Here is a 15,483-nt window from a genome sequence, read left to right as displayed (position 1 = left end):
GAAATGCCTTTTTCATGCACAGAAGTTGTTCAGTCATCTGTACAAGGGTCACAAGATCCAGGAACAAAATAAGGAGATGAGAAACACGTGGGAAAGGGGAACCAAAGAACAGAAAGACATGTGCACAGATATTTGTGAAAATATTTCACTTGTTGTCTTGTGAGATATTGTTCACAGTCCAGCAGAGCCTTGCCAGGGCAACAAATTCACAACCAAAGGTGCAAGAACATGCCACACCTCATTGTAAATTTGTTGCCCTGGCAAGGCTCTGCTGGACTGCGAACAATATCTCACAAGGTAACAAGTGAAATATTGCGAGTGTGATGACATAATATTGCTATCCTATACCTTGGAATACAGTTGGTTGGATGTGATTATCAAAAGGCAAAATAGAAGGGGAATTAAGGGCAATGTGAATGAATGACAGCAATATTTACATTGACTTGGGCATGTCATGAGAATGGCTGATGGCTGGATTCCAAAAGATCTCCTGTATGGAGAATTAGTGCAGGGAAAGTGCTCCAGAGGGAGACCACAACTGCGATAAAAGGATATCTGCAAACGGGATCTGAAGGCCTTAGGGATGGACCTCAACAGAGAGGAAACGTTGACATCCGAGCGTTCAGCATGGAGGCAGGCAGTGTATCATGGCCTCTCACATTTTGAAGAGATACTTATCTAGAAGGCCAAGGCAAAGAGGCAGTCCCAAAACCAACAAAATCAAGGAGCTGGACAGGGAACAGATTGTTGTCAGTGTGGAAGGAATTGTTACTCGAATTGGCCTTCTCAGCCACACTAGATGCTGTTCCAAGTCCTCTATTCAGAGCACATTACCATAGTCTCTCGAGACTGAAGGATGCCTAATCTGTAGTCTGCAAATTCATTCATGCTGACAGATTGGAGCAATTTTTACAATAAACTCAGAATAACACGATGGGCTGAGAGAAGGAACAAGGAAGTCAGAAAACCTATGCAAGGAGAATTCAGCTTGAAAACCTGAGAACGGCAAGATACAAATGGAATAGAAAAACAGATGTTTCTCTACTCCTAATGACAAAAGTGTATGAGTGTTCTGATAAGTAAAACTATGTTGTCTCCAATGTCTGGCACTAAAAGCATAATGTGCTGCTGATACACCACACAGTGCTTAAAGCAGTCTATTAGCTGTTTATAACTGAATTATGCTGGCTATACATTGTCCCCCTTTCCTAGTGAGCTGGGTACTCAATTTACTGACCTTGACAGGATGAAGGCTGAATCAACTTTAAGCTGGCTACCTGAGCCTGTCAGCATCTATGAAGTTTAGAGCATGCCGAGTAAGTTGCACTTTCAGGAAACAGATGTATAGAGCCATTGCTTTGTGCTAACAATACAGTCAAAATGAATACAAAAAGAAGAAGAAGAATCAAACCCCAGTTGTAAGCAGTCTTGACAGCAATACTGCAGGGGTTTTGTTTGTGTGTTTAGAGGCTCCCTTTCTCCTAATAACAGGACTCAAGGTTTAACCACTGCACCATGAGGCACTAGATTTTTGACAGGGACCATCAAGATTCTGCCAGCATCAGCCCTTTAAACTTGCCAGATTCCTGGCTTACAAGCTTTCATCTTTTATCTGTCCCAACTATCAGACCTCTGCAATTTCTGATCTAACACCAACTTTTGCTCCTAAAGTATTTTTGAAAGCAAAATTGATAACCTTAGTTATGTCTATGGGATTATTATCTCTGTCAAGGGTGCCTACAGCTGCATAACATTCTGATCCTAACATGAGGAGATGAAATTGCTTGGATGTATCTACTGACTTGCATAAGTGGAGGCCAATGGATACATTCATATGAACTGAGCTGGTATTTGCCTCCAGACCTTTAAATTGAAGCTACATGTGACATTAAAATAATGAGTAACAACTTGTGAGTAATGCCACGCAGCTCAAAGAAGCAACCTCTGAACAGGAGATATGACACACAAACAACTAGAAGTTTAATCCTTTGATAACTAGCTTAATGGTTCTCAAAATGGTGAATAATCCTTTAGTGGAGTGAAAGGGGATAGCAGAATGGTATTTCTTGACCTGGATAAAATAAGTCTCATACTGTATGCATTTTCCAGACTAGAAACTGAGAAATCAGGGCTGGAAATGTAAAATTAAGTGAACACCCAAGTATACTCATTTGTTTTTTAACTGCTGTAATAAGCCAACACTTGCACATGTGAAATGAATTCCTGGTCTATATAACCATAAGGGTTAATAGCAGATGCTCAAGGCAGCCTTACAGGTCTGGAAGGAATTAATTGCTAAAAGCAATCAAGAACTATGCCAGAACACGTTCAGCTTTTGTGTGTGGTTTTTGTTTTGTTTTTTAAGTGTGCACGTGACTGAAGAAGGAATGGAGAGATCTCTAGGTTAGCCAACGCCTGTCCCACCTTTTAGCAAGAAGGCTGCACTGAGAGAAATGGTTGTGATTCCATCAATCCATGCTCAGTCAAAACAAAAATAAATTATGCAAAGCTCTGGAAAATGAATTATGTAAAAACCAATGCACTACATTAAATCTATAGATTTAATGTAGATTTAGCTTCATTTGCAGTGTCTTTGTGTTTTGATCTATTACTTCATTTACATACACTCAGACAGTAAAAACCATCAAAGAGGCAATTATAATATTACAACTGCCCATACTGTAAATTGAGGGTGGGTGGGTTAAAAAGTGCAGTCTATACAAGACCACTGAGTTATAGACAAAAAGATCTGAATGGGCACATTTTCCATTTCTTTATTTACATTCTGAATCATTATTCCCTATCTGTGATGGCATTCTCCACTATGTAAACTGAAACCTTCTTCATCTTCAGAATCACTAAACAGAATTCAGGTTTTATGTACAAAGTGCTATTAATATTCAGATTCTGGACTGAGACATTTCCTCTGCTCCTCTCCTACAACTGCCAAATATAAATACATTTTTAAAAGAAAGAAAAAAAGATTAGCACTCTCTATGGTGAGGTAAACAGACACACTACATAAAGCAGCAGAATAAGCATTTATTAATCTGGAAAAAGATGGAACTGGATTGAAAATAATATAACTAGGACCTAAATAAATGACCAGCAGATCGGTAAAATATGAGCAGAACTGTTCCATCACCTCTGTTAAAGAAGTAAGGTGCCTCTGGCCCTCTTCTCATTATTATTCCAGGAAGATGCTTATCAAAAAGTGAGAAGGGATGCAGGGGTATGTATGTATGTATGTATGTATGTATGTATGTATGTATGTATGTATGTATGTATGTATGTATGTATGTATGTATGTATGTATGTATGTATGTATGTATGTATGTATGTATGTATGTATGTATGTATGTATGTATGTATGTATGTATGTATGTATGTATGTATGTATGTATGTATGTTTTCCTTTCCTATGCATTATCTTTTGTGTGTCATGTCTTAAACCTGAGGACATGGCTGGTCATGATATTCATCTCTATAAAATCTTCTAGAAGCCTTTTTGGCCAAAGGGTGGAGTATAAGTGCTACCAATCAATCAATAAAGAAGGATTGAAATAACACTTCATCTGGTGTTTGGTCTACATTGTTACCTTAAGAAATCTCCCTGTATTGTAAGATATTGTCTCAAAATGGTGTTAGTCTAAATTGCAATGGGCATCTTCCCAGAATTCCGTAATGCAGTGACAGAAAGAAAAGCCACCTTTATTTATTTTTATTTATTTATTTATTTATTTGATTTTTACCCCGTCCTTTGACAATGCAACCCATCAATGCCACCTTTGACAATGCAACCCATCCTAATAGCTCTTTAAAGTAATAATTGAACCTGGATTAATAAGAACTCATAGAAGCAGAGGCACAAAACAAGAAAGACACACACTATAACGTTTTATTTATAGAAAATTAGAGAAATATCAGTGTAAGCTGCCTACAGAATTGTTATTAAAGCAGAAGCCACCTTAATCTGATCATGGGCATGATCCAGCCAGTGTTGCACAAATTTAAGGCTCTCATGGAACCGAACAGAACATAAATAACCCAGAATCCTATTGGTTATTTACACCAATCTAAGTGTAACAATGTAAATCACACTGAGTTGCCATCTGTATTCTCCATCACATTAACTCATGAGACTGATACATGACAAGTGACTGCTGCAATTTATACTACTGCACTTATGACAGTGTAATTAAACCATAGGAACAATGGCATTGCATTTAATTTCTGCATTGTCTTGTGTTACTTATACACAAAAGCCATCTACTCGGGAAAGTAGTGCATGAAAAGAACATCTGTGGAAACTATTTAAAAATCAGATGGGGGGGCTGAAGGAGACTTGATCTAGAAAAACTCACATTAAAATAGAACAGTTAGTCTCTGAGGTGCTACAATGTTTTAGTCTTTTTAAAATATTATATCTTATATGCTTGCTCAGACTAACATAACTACTGTACTTCTTTGAAAATGTAACCTAAAACCTAAATCTCATTTTCTGTCCTCTGCCTGAACATCTTACTGCTGAATGTAAGCCAAGATACGTAGGTTCATTACAAACCACCCTTCTTCAGTAATATTAGGATTACCAGATTTCCCCTGGTAAGAATGTTTATCTTCCCCTCAAAAGAAAAAGCAGTAGCGAGCTATTCTGTACAAAAATGGCATGCAAAAACAAGCCATATGCAAAGAATCTTCATCTCTTTTCTTTAAAGTCTACCCTGTAGCAATCTAAGGCATGACACTTAGTAATATTTTGTTTCTTTCAGATTTGTAGCTAGAGGCAACCAACATGTTGCAGCAAATGTTGGCACTGCTGTTTTTCATATCTTCAAGGAATGCATTCAAGTTAGATCCTGATTGCCTGTAACGTGTTTTAACATAACTATGGTACGGCATGTGCCAACACTTCCCCTGTGGCCTGGCACTCCAAATCTCTGCAGTGGATGACTGCTTTGGCTCAAGGCTCAAATTTTAAAAACTTTACTCACCTAGCATTCTTTTCCTGTTCCTCTCCCACTTTTATAAACATCTGGTTGCTCACGTGGTTGTGTCTGTTGCATGAAATCATCCTTGAAGCTAAATTTGCACTGCTATATGTTGGCTCTATTGGTGCCCCTTCCTGCTCTTCTTAGGGAAGGCTACTGGTTCCCCACACACACAACTAACATTTCTGAATGGCTCAGTGAAGTCAAAGAAAATATCCCCCTGGACTTTCAAAGGGCCTCAGATTAGTTGCTAACACTCATCTTCTAAACCAATCCTAACCTCTGCTCAGAGCTGAATGCAGTTTAGGTAGAGCAATTTATAAAGCCTTCAGCCTCCTGGATAACATTCCTAGCCTTTTCAACACTTTTCTTCTAATGTCGTGCCAAAAACAGCACACAATAGTCCAGGTGTGTGCCCTTCCCTTTTGTTATATGAAGCATTTTCCTGCCCATTTCCGTTCTTCTAATTGCAACAAAATAGTTGAAAGACTGGGGTTCAGTGTTCCTGGATAGTTTCCCTCCACCAGTTTCTATTCATAAAATAGAAAGAGGATCCCCTCCCAAATAAACAAGATTTTTTCTTCACAAGTGCACCTTTACAGAATACATCAAGCATCTTCTGAGCTTTCAGTCCCATCCACAATTGAAATGAATCCAACATATGTGTAATGGCACCTGTTTGCATTCAACCCTTCCTAATTTTGCCTCTACAGCTTTTTCCCTCTCTCCACAGCTTTACTACTCTTATCCCTTGATCTTTCTAAAAGCAAAAAAAAGTGTGTTGCTTATATACCGCCCCATAGTGCTTCAAGCACTCTCTGGGCGGTTTACAATTATGCAGGCTACATATTGCCCCCCCCCCCCAGCGAGCTGGGTACTCTTGAGCCGCTACCTGGTCGTGAGCACAGTTTTGGCTGCAGTACAGCAGTTTAACCACTGCGCCACGAGGCTCACTATTGTCACAGTCACTCTACTGACTGTTATGCTCTCAGCCTCTCCAAATGTAAATTATAAGCATGGCAATGTGGGTACCAAGATTCTGCAAAACTGCAAAAAATTCACACATCATGGAACTGAGTAGAAAGATCAGCTGTTTGAGGATCTCCTTATTTTCATTCTGTTTTAATGTACAGGCTTCTAACCATTATGTTAGTAAAAATATGTTGACTAGGGATGGGGGTATTTGTATTCATATATGAATATGAATACCCCTGCACAGCTGGACATAATGAGGGTCCGCCCGCCCTGGAGTCGGACCATCCACTCACACGTATGCCGGTGGCGGTGACTCCGCTTTCCCTCCCAATTGCTCCAGAGCTCGTGGTTAGCTCTCCACTCCTAGCAGAAGGAGGGGAGATGAGTCTCCCTGCCAGGCTGATGAGTAGATAAGCCAACCACAAGCTTCAGAGTGATTGGAAGGGAGAACAGAGCTGCCACCGCTGCCGGACACATAAGTGGACAATCCAGCCCCAGAGGGCCGGACCCACATTACACCCAGCTGTGTGTGGGTATTCGTATTGAAATACCCCCCCCCATATCTTATGTTGACATTCCAAAAAGAGAAAGCTAGTGATAAAAGATATTGAGAGGTTGATATAGGTGCATGGGATCTCAGGCCCTAGCCCTACCCATGCTGGCGAGTTATCTGATGAGGATTAAGCCCAACTAAAGCCACAAGTTCTGAAAGGCAGACTAGGCCCCTCAATGCTAGTACAGCTTGTGAAGCACACAGTATGATGGAGTTGAAGCAGTGTGGGATATGTAGTCAGAGAAATGCAAGATGGAGTCAGACAGGTTCTGCGTGAAGATGATTTGAGAGCCATTGGAATGTGTTTTTCTAAGTGCTATGAGAGTGTTCTCCTGAAGACTGGTACAGCGTGGTTTGAGATAAAGCTGAAGGTCGAACAAAGAGGCCCGTGTAAGACTCAATATTTCAGGCTAATTGGAGAAAATATAAAACACCTTGATTTCCACGGGCATTGAGGATGGAGGAAAGTGTTACTGCCCCTTGAGGCTAATTGGTTAACAGCCATGAAGTGTCAAGAAGAAGGGAGGAGTTAGAGAATGTAGAAAATGGACGATGGGTTATGTGGGAGAAGTTTGATTCCATGATAATGGGAGAGAGAAAGAACTTGATGGTTTGATTATGTGCCTTGACGGAGAGAGAATGTAAGTAAAGAGAAAGAAGGAGGTGGGGTTAGCCTACCTTAGCCAGCTTAGTAGTGTTTTTTTTTTAAATGGGGAGTAGTTATTGTATTTAGCTGTAATAATCTTTGAATATGTTCTTTCTGCTAAAGCTTGAGCAATATAAACTGATGCTATGGAACTCTATTTTTCTAATAAAAATAATTATAAAAATTCTTACAAAAGACTGGTGTCTTGAACAGCAAGGTCTGGCTAAATCCAGGGAGTGGAGAGGGCCACAAACTAGCTATCTTTAAGAGTCCTACCTAACTGAGCTGTTGTGAATTCTAAGGAATCACAAAGCCCATGTGTCTGTACTCGCAAAGTACTGGGTAAAAGTAAAGTGTTTAGGCCAGATTTGTTCAAGGGGCTTATGCTACACACTGCTGAGGTCTTGGGACTTACCTCAGCACAAAGGTGGTAGGTAAGTGGCCTGCTGAACTCTCTGACCGAGTGCTAAGCGCTCCGTAGGGAGGCTTGGGCACCACACAAAGCATGTAGGGGAAACCTTACCAGTATTATTCTCCAGAAGATACTCTGGAAAGCTCCCTTTCTGAATGAGAGGGGGCTGAACGACCTCTCAGCCACCAAGACGGCAAATGCCGGAAAAGCAGGCCTAGATAGCCACCAACTGAGAACCAAAAGCAATAGAAGTACTCATGAGTAAGGGGTTCCTGGGAAAAAGAGGGGCTCTGGAAAAGAAGAATGAGATGCTTAGGACTAGTGCTGGGCAGAGTCTAGGAGCCTACACTATATAAGGCAGTGATGGAGAAAGTACACTCTACAGATGTCATATTTTACTTCTGAAGCTAGTGTAGGAGGAACTAATTACTAGTTGTTTACAGTATTATACTTTTAGATGCTTAATATCCAAACTTTCTTGTGAAGATATGCAGGTACATAGAAAGAAGATAGGAAATCACAACAAAGTGGTTCAAAATTGAATGGCAAAAGATAAACCAGTATTTTTTTTCTTTCACTTTTTCTCCCTCCCTCAATCTTTAGGTACACTGACCTTTAACTGTATAAGATAACATGTTAATTTCTGTACAGAACCTCCCTGAACTTGGCATCTGTCCTATTCCGGGACATTCTATATTCAGCCGGAAGTTGTGTTTTGCTGAGTCAGGCACTGGGTTTTTAGTTTTTTCTTCATAAACTAGACTATTTGCATTTGGGGAGGGTAATAGGAGGGAAATGACTTCAGTGCTTATAGCTCTTATCTATATAACACCTACTGTAGGTACTAAATGCACAGCTCATTCTTCTTTCTTTTGGAAGTGCCTAATGGTGACTGGACCGCACTCTTGGGAAGGCATATGTCCCAATACAGCACACTACACTCTACATTTAAGTTCTACTATGGCCATGAAATGTAGGGACGTGGTGGCGCTGCAGGCTAAACCGCAGAAACCTGTGCTGCAGGGTCAGAAGACCAAGCAGTTGTAAGATCGAATCCACGTGATGGAGTGAGCGCCCGTCGCTTGTCCCAGCTCCCGCCAACCTAGCGGTTCGAAAGCATGCAAATGCAAGTAGATCAATAAGGACCACCTCGGTGGGAAGGTAACAGCGTTCCGTGTCTAAGTCGCACTGGCCATGTGACCACGGAAGATTGTCTTCGGACAAAATGCTGGCTCTATGGCTTGGAAACGGGGATGAGCACCGCCCCCTAGAGTCGAACATGACTGGACAAAAATTGTCAAGGGGAACCTTTACCTTTATGGCCATGAAATGGATGGTGTTGTGTTAGCCCTGTCTTGGAGATCATAGCCATGTCCGTTTCTCCATTCATGGGAATATGTTTTTTCAGGTTTTTTTTGTGTGTGTGTGTGTGTGTGTGTGTGTGTGTGTGTGTGTGTGTGTGTGTGTGTGTGTGTGTGTGTGTGTGTGGTGTGTGTGTGTGTGTTTAACACAAATCTGGACATGCATGTTCCTTCATGAATGTGGACAGCATTGAGGGTTTGGTATCTCTTAAAGAGTACCAAGCAAGTTTGCCCTGATGTGTTAGCCCTTCATTTGGCCATGGATCAGGTGTGGTGAGAGCTTTCATACATGCCTCCTCAAAACCCACTCCTTGCAGATTTTTTAAACAATATTCATCACAGAGGTACCCTTAGGGATGATCAAAGAGAGAAACCCACACCCAGTTAACACTAGTCTTGGTGACTGACAGCAGAGATTAAAGGGAGGGGTGGGGGAAAGAGAGGGAAAACAGTATCAACAATGGCAGAGGAGGAAGATGGGACTAGGGTCATGTATTGAAGCACAGCATACAGACATGTGGGAATGACTACCTGAAATGAAACTAATTCAGATCATAGGACATTTACATGTAATTGACAATAGCAAACTTCACGCAAAGGGAGACTTTGAGCAGACCAGCAGCAGATCTGAATGTGAATGATTTCGATGCTTAGTGTAGTTGCACCCTATGCTTCCACTGAATGCAGATGTCAGGATTTAAATGGAAATGGCAGAAGAAACACAAAGAGGTACAGGACTGTTACAATCTCTGCATAGAAATACAATTTTTCTGTGCAGAATTTACCAGAGAGAGTATTCAGCCAGGGGAGGAATTGAAAAACAACCTATTTTTGTGGGAACTCAGGAAATTTTACGTGTCTGTGTACATATATTATACATAAGATACTATTCCAATATACTGATGTTGAGAAAGAGTGAAGACAAGAGGAGCAGGGGACGACAGAGGACGAGATGGCTGGACAGTGTCTGCGAAGCAACCAACATGAATTTGACCAAACTCCAGGAGGCAGTGGAAGACAGGAGGGACATGTGTGCTCTGGTCCATGGGGTCACCAAGAGTCGGACATGACTTAACGACTAAACAACAAATGGTGTTCGAATGCTAACATCAGTACTGTATTCGCTTTCACTGTCTTCAAGTCTCACTATTAGAAATGGGCATGAATAAAAAAATGAATGGAAAAATTCATCAAAAAACAACAACAATGTATCCATTCATATTCATCAGAAGGGATGCCCCCCGAACAAATACGAATTAACAAAATTTTAGCAATTGCCCATTCATCAAGCTATAAAATGCCCCCAAAGCAGCTATAAACACCAAAATCACAGAGAATGTAAGTTTGTGATGTCAACCTTGATGAATTAGAAATTGCAGAAAACCACCATTTTTTCAATTCGTCTCCATTTCTACTCAATATCCTAAATATTCCTTCTTCCAACTGTTAATACCTTGTTGTGCTTCTCACCTGTATGCAATGGATGCTAGCAGAAAGCAAAAATTTCTGGGACTTGTAGTTTTCGAAAGAGCATACCATGAGGTATATACAGGCCTTGAAAAATTTGAGATTTTCTCACCAGTCAGTCAAAAATTTCACCAGTCAGCATGACTGGGCTATAACCTTGCAATTTATTGGAACTGAGAATCACAGATTTATACCCTGAGACTTGGACTGCTTTATTACCTGCGCGCCTGTGGAGTCATGCAGCTTGTCTTTTGAATGCCTTTCAAAAATAAAACTGAAAGCAAAAGCACCTGGCCTCTTAAGCAACCATGGTTCCCTTCCACCTCAGGATGTGTCCTCATTCAGTTGAAATTGGGAGCAGGGACTCTCCATATTTTCTGGAATGGGGCTATTCTACATTCTCCTGCAGAGCTATATCTCTATGTGCCGCTCGAACTCTCTTCTCACGAGAAAAGGGCAGTTTTCCTTTTGCAATGGGAGGGGGAGGGGAGGATTGCAGGATTAGAGAAAGAGAGATAGTCAGAGGGGAAGGAGGCAGGGAGGGAAGGAGCTGTGACTTGTTCAGCAACATTTTTCACACATCACAGACAAGTGGACGAGTGCATTTTTCAAGTCCTGGATATCACTTACACCCCTGTCTCTCAAATCATGGTTTTCTACTGGAGCTTTTCCTTACTTGGGGCCTATTCATGATGTATAACAGGGACAGAGTCCCACCTGTTTTGCTGTTTCATGGAATGCTGCATGAACATTTTGTTCCTTATGCTGGGCAGGCTACCAGTATTTCAAAACTTCTCATAACTAGGAACCTGATCTCAGTTATCCTGTCATTTAATGAGGAAACAGCTACTGTTTTCACAACCATAGGGAACTCGTTCCATGTCCAAAAAAGCCCTGTGGTGCAGTGGCTGAACTGCAGTACTGCAGTCAAGACTCTGCTCATGATCTGAGTTCAATCCCAAAGGATTCAGGTAGCCGTCTCAAGGTTGACTCAGCAGTCCACCCTTCCAAGTAAGTAAAATGAGTACCCAGCTTGCTGGGGAGCAAAGCTGTTATTTGCATAATTGTGTTGTAAACATGCTCAGACAGTGGGGTAGAATATAAGTCCAAAAAACAAACAACGTAAGGAAGACCTTTATCCACAGGCTGCATTTTTTCAGTGTAGAAAGGAAAGGAAAGGGGGAAAGAGGAACCTCCTTTTCTGGAAAAAAAAGATTTGTTTAATTTATCTTTTTTTCTGGGGGAGCCAGGGAGAGGACACTACAGGACGTCAACTGCCTACTGTTCATACTGCTATCTTTACACCATACTGGGACTTCAGCAGACACAGCACAAAGATTTTCATATGTATTGTAAAAACCATATGGTGAGAAATTTCCTTGAAAAAATAAGAAAGGAAGGTTTCTTGGAATTCAATTTTTTCTATGCAATAGAATAGTATGCCAAACAATCCCCTTGTGAATATGCTCCTGACCATGGGAACGCCATGATGTCCCTTTAGCCCGGGGTCAGCAATTATATTAAGGTCAAGGGAGGGAAAGCTCCAAGCCTCCAAGCAGCCTGGACCTGAGGGAGGTGGGGAGCTTTTTTCAGCCTAGGGCTGATTTTTTAACCAGTGTTTGTGGGGCCTCTATTCCACCATGGAAAGGACTAAGGAGATGGGATGAGTCCACGGACAGAGTAGGGGAAGCCAAAGAAAGTGCATGCAACCAGAATTAACTAGTTAATTCAGTCATTTGCCCACAAAGCATACAAATCACAGCTGACTTCTGCACATGGCTACGAAAGAATAAGCCACAATGCAAGATACTTCCTGACTGCAAGCCACAACTCTTTTCTATGCAGCAGTTTAAATACCCTCTTTAATATTCTGCAACCTTATCTCTCATTGCAGCTGGATCTGTAACCCCTGTGAGCCACATCTGATCCATAAGCTAAGGGTTACCTATCCTGGATTTAAGGTATACAGCTCCCTAACCTTGTTTCAGAAGGAAGAACATTTTTCAACATCAGCTCTGATGTAATAAACAGAAGTCCCAGACCTGTTGCAATGACGTAATTCTCACTGTGTATGTCATCACTCTTGAAGTAATCATAGCTGTATGTATTACTGACACAATTCAAGCATGTGTGTGTTTACCTGTATTTGTGAATGATGGCATTGAACAATTTCCCATCTCGCCAGCAGGTAGTGAAATTTTCACAACGAATTCCAGCATAACCCTCAGTTGTCTGCTGTGTCCACAGGAGCAATCTTTCTTTAGCAGACATGTCCTCTGACTCTCCAGTAACATGGATATCAGATATCTAAATTGAAACAAAATAAACCAGTCAAATTTAAATAGATAAAAAATTATCATTTAAACGCAATCAAAATTGCTTCCAATTTGTTAAGTTTTGATGGTCAGGATCTTGATATTATTTGTGATACTTTACACTCCCATGCCTATTGGTGGTACTATATAAACAAAAAAATAAACAACAGCTAGAGGTGAGGGAAGATGCAAGTGATATAAGCAGCACCTGAATCTCCCCCCCCCAACACACACACATACATACATACACACACACACCATTACAGGGAAGTCAACCAGAGCCATGGCGCCTTTCAGCAAATTCCCAGAGTAGCACAAGATAACTCGGCAGAAAGCCCAGCAACAGGGCTTAACTAATTCAAGTGCCTCCACTCAAATGGAAACCAGGAAGCTCCACTAATTCAAAGAATGTCCTCCGGTGGCCTCTGCCATTAGGGAACACATGAAGCTTAGGCCAATGACTCTGTAGAGTAGCTACAGGAAGCTGTGCAGTAAAGAGGGGCACAGTGAAATCCTCCACCCCCTCCTCCTCCCATGACCCTACACTTGGCAGAGGATAGTTAAGACAAAAATGCATCAGACTCACAGCAGCAAACAACCAAGAGCTGAAGTGGATATAACAGACCCCCATGAGAGTGAGGCTATGCAAATACCAACAGGGGCAGTTTCATAAGGAAATAAATAGAAGAGGAAGAGCCTCTATGGGTGGCTCTTCCCCTTTTCTTATCTGTTAGAAAAATCAGTTGGGACCAGTAATATCACAACTTCTACCATTCCTTCAAGGCTTCCTCTGAACCTTTTGAGGATAAATAGTGGTTGGCGTCTACTGTCGTTGGTCAAATGAGGACCAGCTATCACTCATCCTCTTATCGGCCAGTGGCTGGCAGTCAGAGGATATTCACATGCATATGTACATTGAAAGAGAGGGAAAGAGAATGATTCACACACCCCATACATAAACAGAGAGACAGTGAGCATTAACACAGAAACAAGAGGAAAGGATGCAGGATGTTAGGAGTGTGCTGGGTGTGGTAGGTTGACCATCCAATGGAGAAGGACAGTGTTCCATTTTCCCTGATGGGTCAGGCTCTACTGCAAAGCATAGATTCAGGATGCTATTATTTTCCATATGACTAGAAATTACGGAATCCTTTTAGGAGTAAGAAACAAGGGATTCTTCTCAAATACATAGACAAGCACTTGGTACACTTTTCTCATTCATTCGTTTATTTCATTTATATGCTCTTTTTCTCTCTGAAGAGACCCAGAATAGTGCACAATACAAAAACAATACACATAACAGCAAAATACTCCATATAAATGATAAAATATGATAAAAGCTAGCAACACCATAAACCTCAACATATACAAATGCATGCCACACAAGTGGTAGAACAGCAGTTCTTAGCTTCCGAAGACCCACCAAAACTACTCTGCCTCACATCCTCTTCTGAATACCTGCAGAGAAGTCATACTTTACAGGGACTCAGCAAGAGAATTCCAGAGCATAAGGGCAACAACACAGAAGATTCTTTTTCAAATGCACTCAAGCTGGCCAGCTTTTGCGGTTGGACCTTTAGAAGGGCAGTTCTGGATGAGATGGCACAATGCATCATGTGGGGACTGCTCGTCTGAAAGCATCACTGCATCTAGGTCATCCAAAATTCAGGGAGATAACCTACTTAGGCAGCTTCTTTTTAATGTGTTATTTTTACATGTTCAGGGAAGCTTTTAACTGTACAGTTCCCTTCCAACTAATTCGTTCTTCCTACACCCCCTACATTCAGAGACTATAATCCACGGGATAAAAGCAGTACTCAGAAACACCAAGCTTGAATTAGCTAGTGGTTAGTTCTCCACAGTCCAAGAGTGCTCATCAGCAGAAGCCAGCTAGGCAGATTGCATGGTCCACGCCGGTTTCATGTATGGCACTCTCAGCCATGTGAACCACTGGAAGCTAAAACACTCTGAATATTCAGACTCTGAGGCCTGGAAGCACTGAAACACCATACGTACCCCCTGAATTAGAAATGTCTAGACAGGCCCTAAAAAGCCAAACTCCTTGGCCTTTAAGGGCTATCCTGATTATGGAAAATGTACAAGCTAATACACTAAATAGCCTTCCTAACATATTCTTTCCGTTCATGAAATATACCTAGACACTTGATTATAAATATACACATAATTTGGGAGATGTTTTGGGACTGTGATGTCAACCGGAAATGTCAGCTGTGTGGAGGAGGGAGATGTTTTCATTTAAAGAGCAAGCAAGAAACTCAATTTGTTTTAAAATATACTTTAAATCAAAACAAAACTTTTCTCCCATACCAAAGCCTTTGAAACATTAAAGTGTATGAATTATAATTCTGACCCCTCATAAATTTATAAAAGGACTCCAGACTCTTGACCCACTTTATAGCTCACTGGGTTTAAACAACTGTGTACAGCGGAAACAACACAGCAGAAACCAAGCACATTACATTCCTCTTTCCCTAAGTGACTATTTGCAGACAGCAGAACAATCTCAGAGTGTCATGTACTGTATATCTACAGTGACTCATGCAAATGGCATCTTACAGCTACTATTCAAAATCAAGGAGACCAACATCTTATTTTAAACTGCAGTTGCTAAACTCTCCTTTTCCAGCTCAGTTCAAGGACTCAAACAAATATGACCATTCACAATAGTAGTACCTGGGTTTACATATGCCTCAGTTTACATAATTTCAGGTTTACGAATGGAAATCCGTTCAAAATAATGCC

The 15,483-nt window shown here is 41.1% G+C and overlaps 1 protein-coding gene across 17 annotated transcripts in view; it reads right to left on the bottom strand.

Annotated features, from left to right (window-relative positions):
• Positions 1-15,483, bottom strand: part of DST (dystonin) — a 397,214-nt gene that overhangs the window by 232,968 nt on the left and 148,763 nt on the right. For all 17 annotated transcript variants that reach the window (XM_073000291.2, XM_073000297.2, XM_073000283.2 and 14 more), the window contains one exon: positions 12,546-12,712. In XM_073000291.2, the coding sequence (XP_072856392.2) occupies positions 12,546-12,712 (167 nt within the window). The remainder of the gene's footprint in view (positions 1-12,545; positions 12,713-15,483) is intronic.

The sequence above is a fragment of the Pogona vitticeps genome, chromosome 1 (assembly GCF_051106095.1).
Source record: "Pogona vitticeps strain Pit_001003342236 chromosome 1, PviZW2.1, whole genome shotgun sequence".
In the NCBI taxonomy this organism is placed as follows: Eukaryota; Metazoa; Chordata; class Lepidosauria; order Squamata; family Agamidae; genus Pogona; species Pogona vitticeps.
The sequence above is the reverse complement of the archived record's forward strand: the minus strand, read 5'-3'. Positions and strand labels throughout refer to the sequence as shown.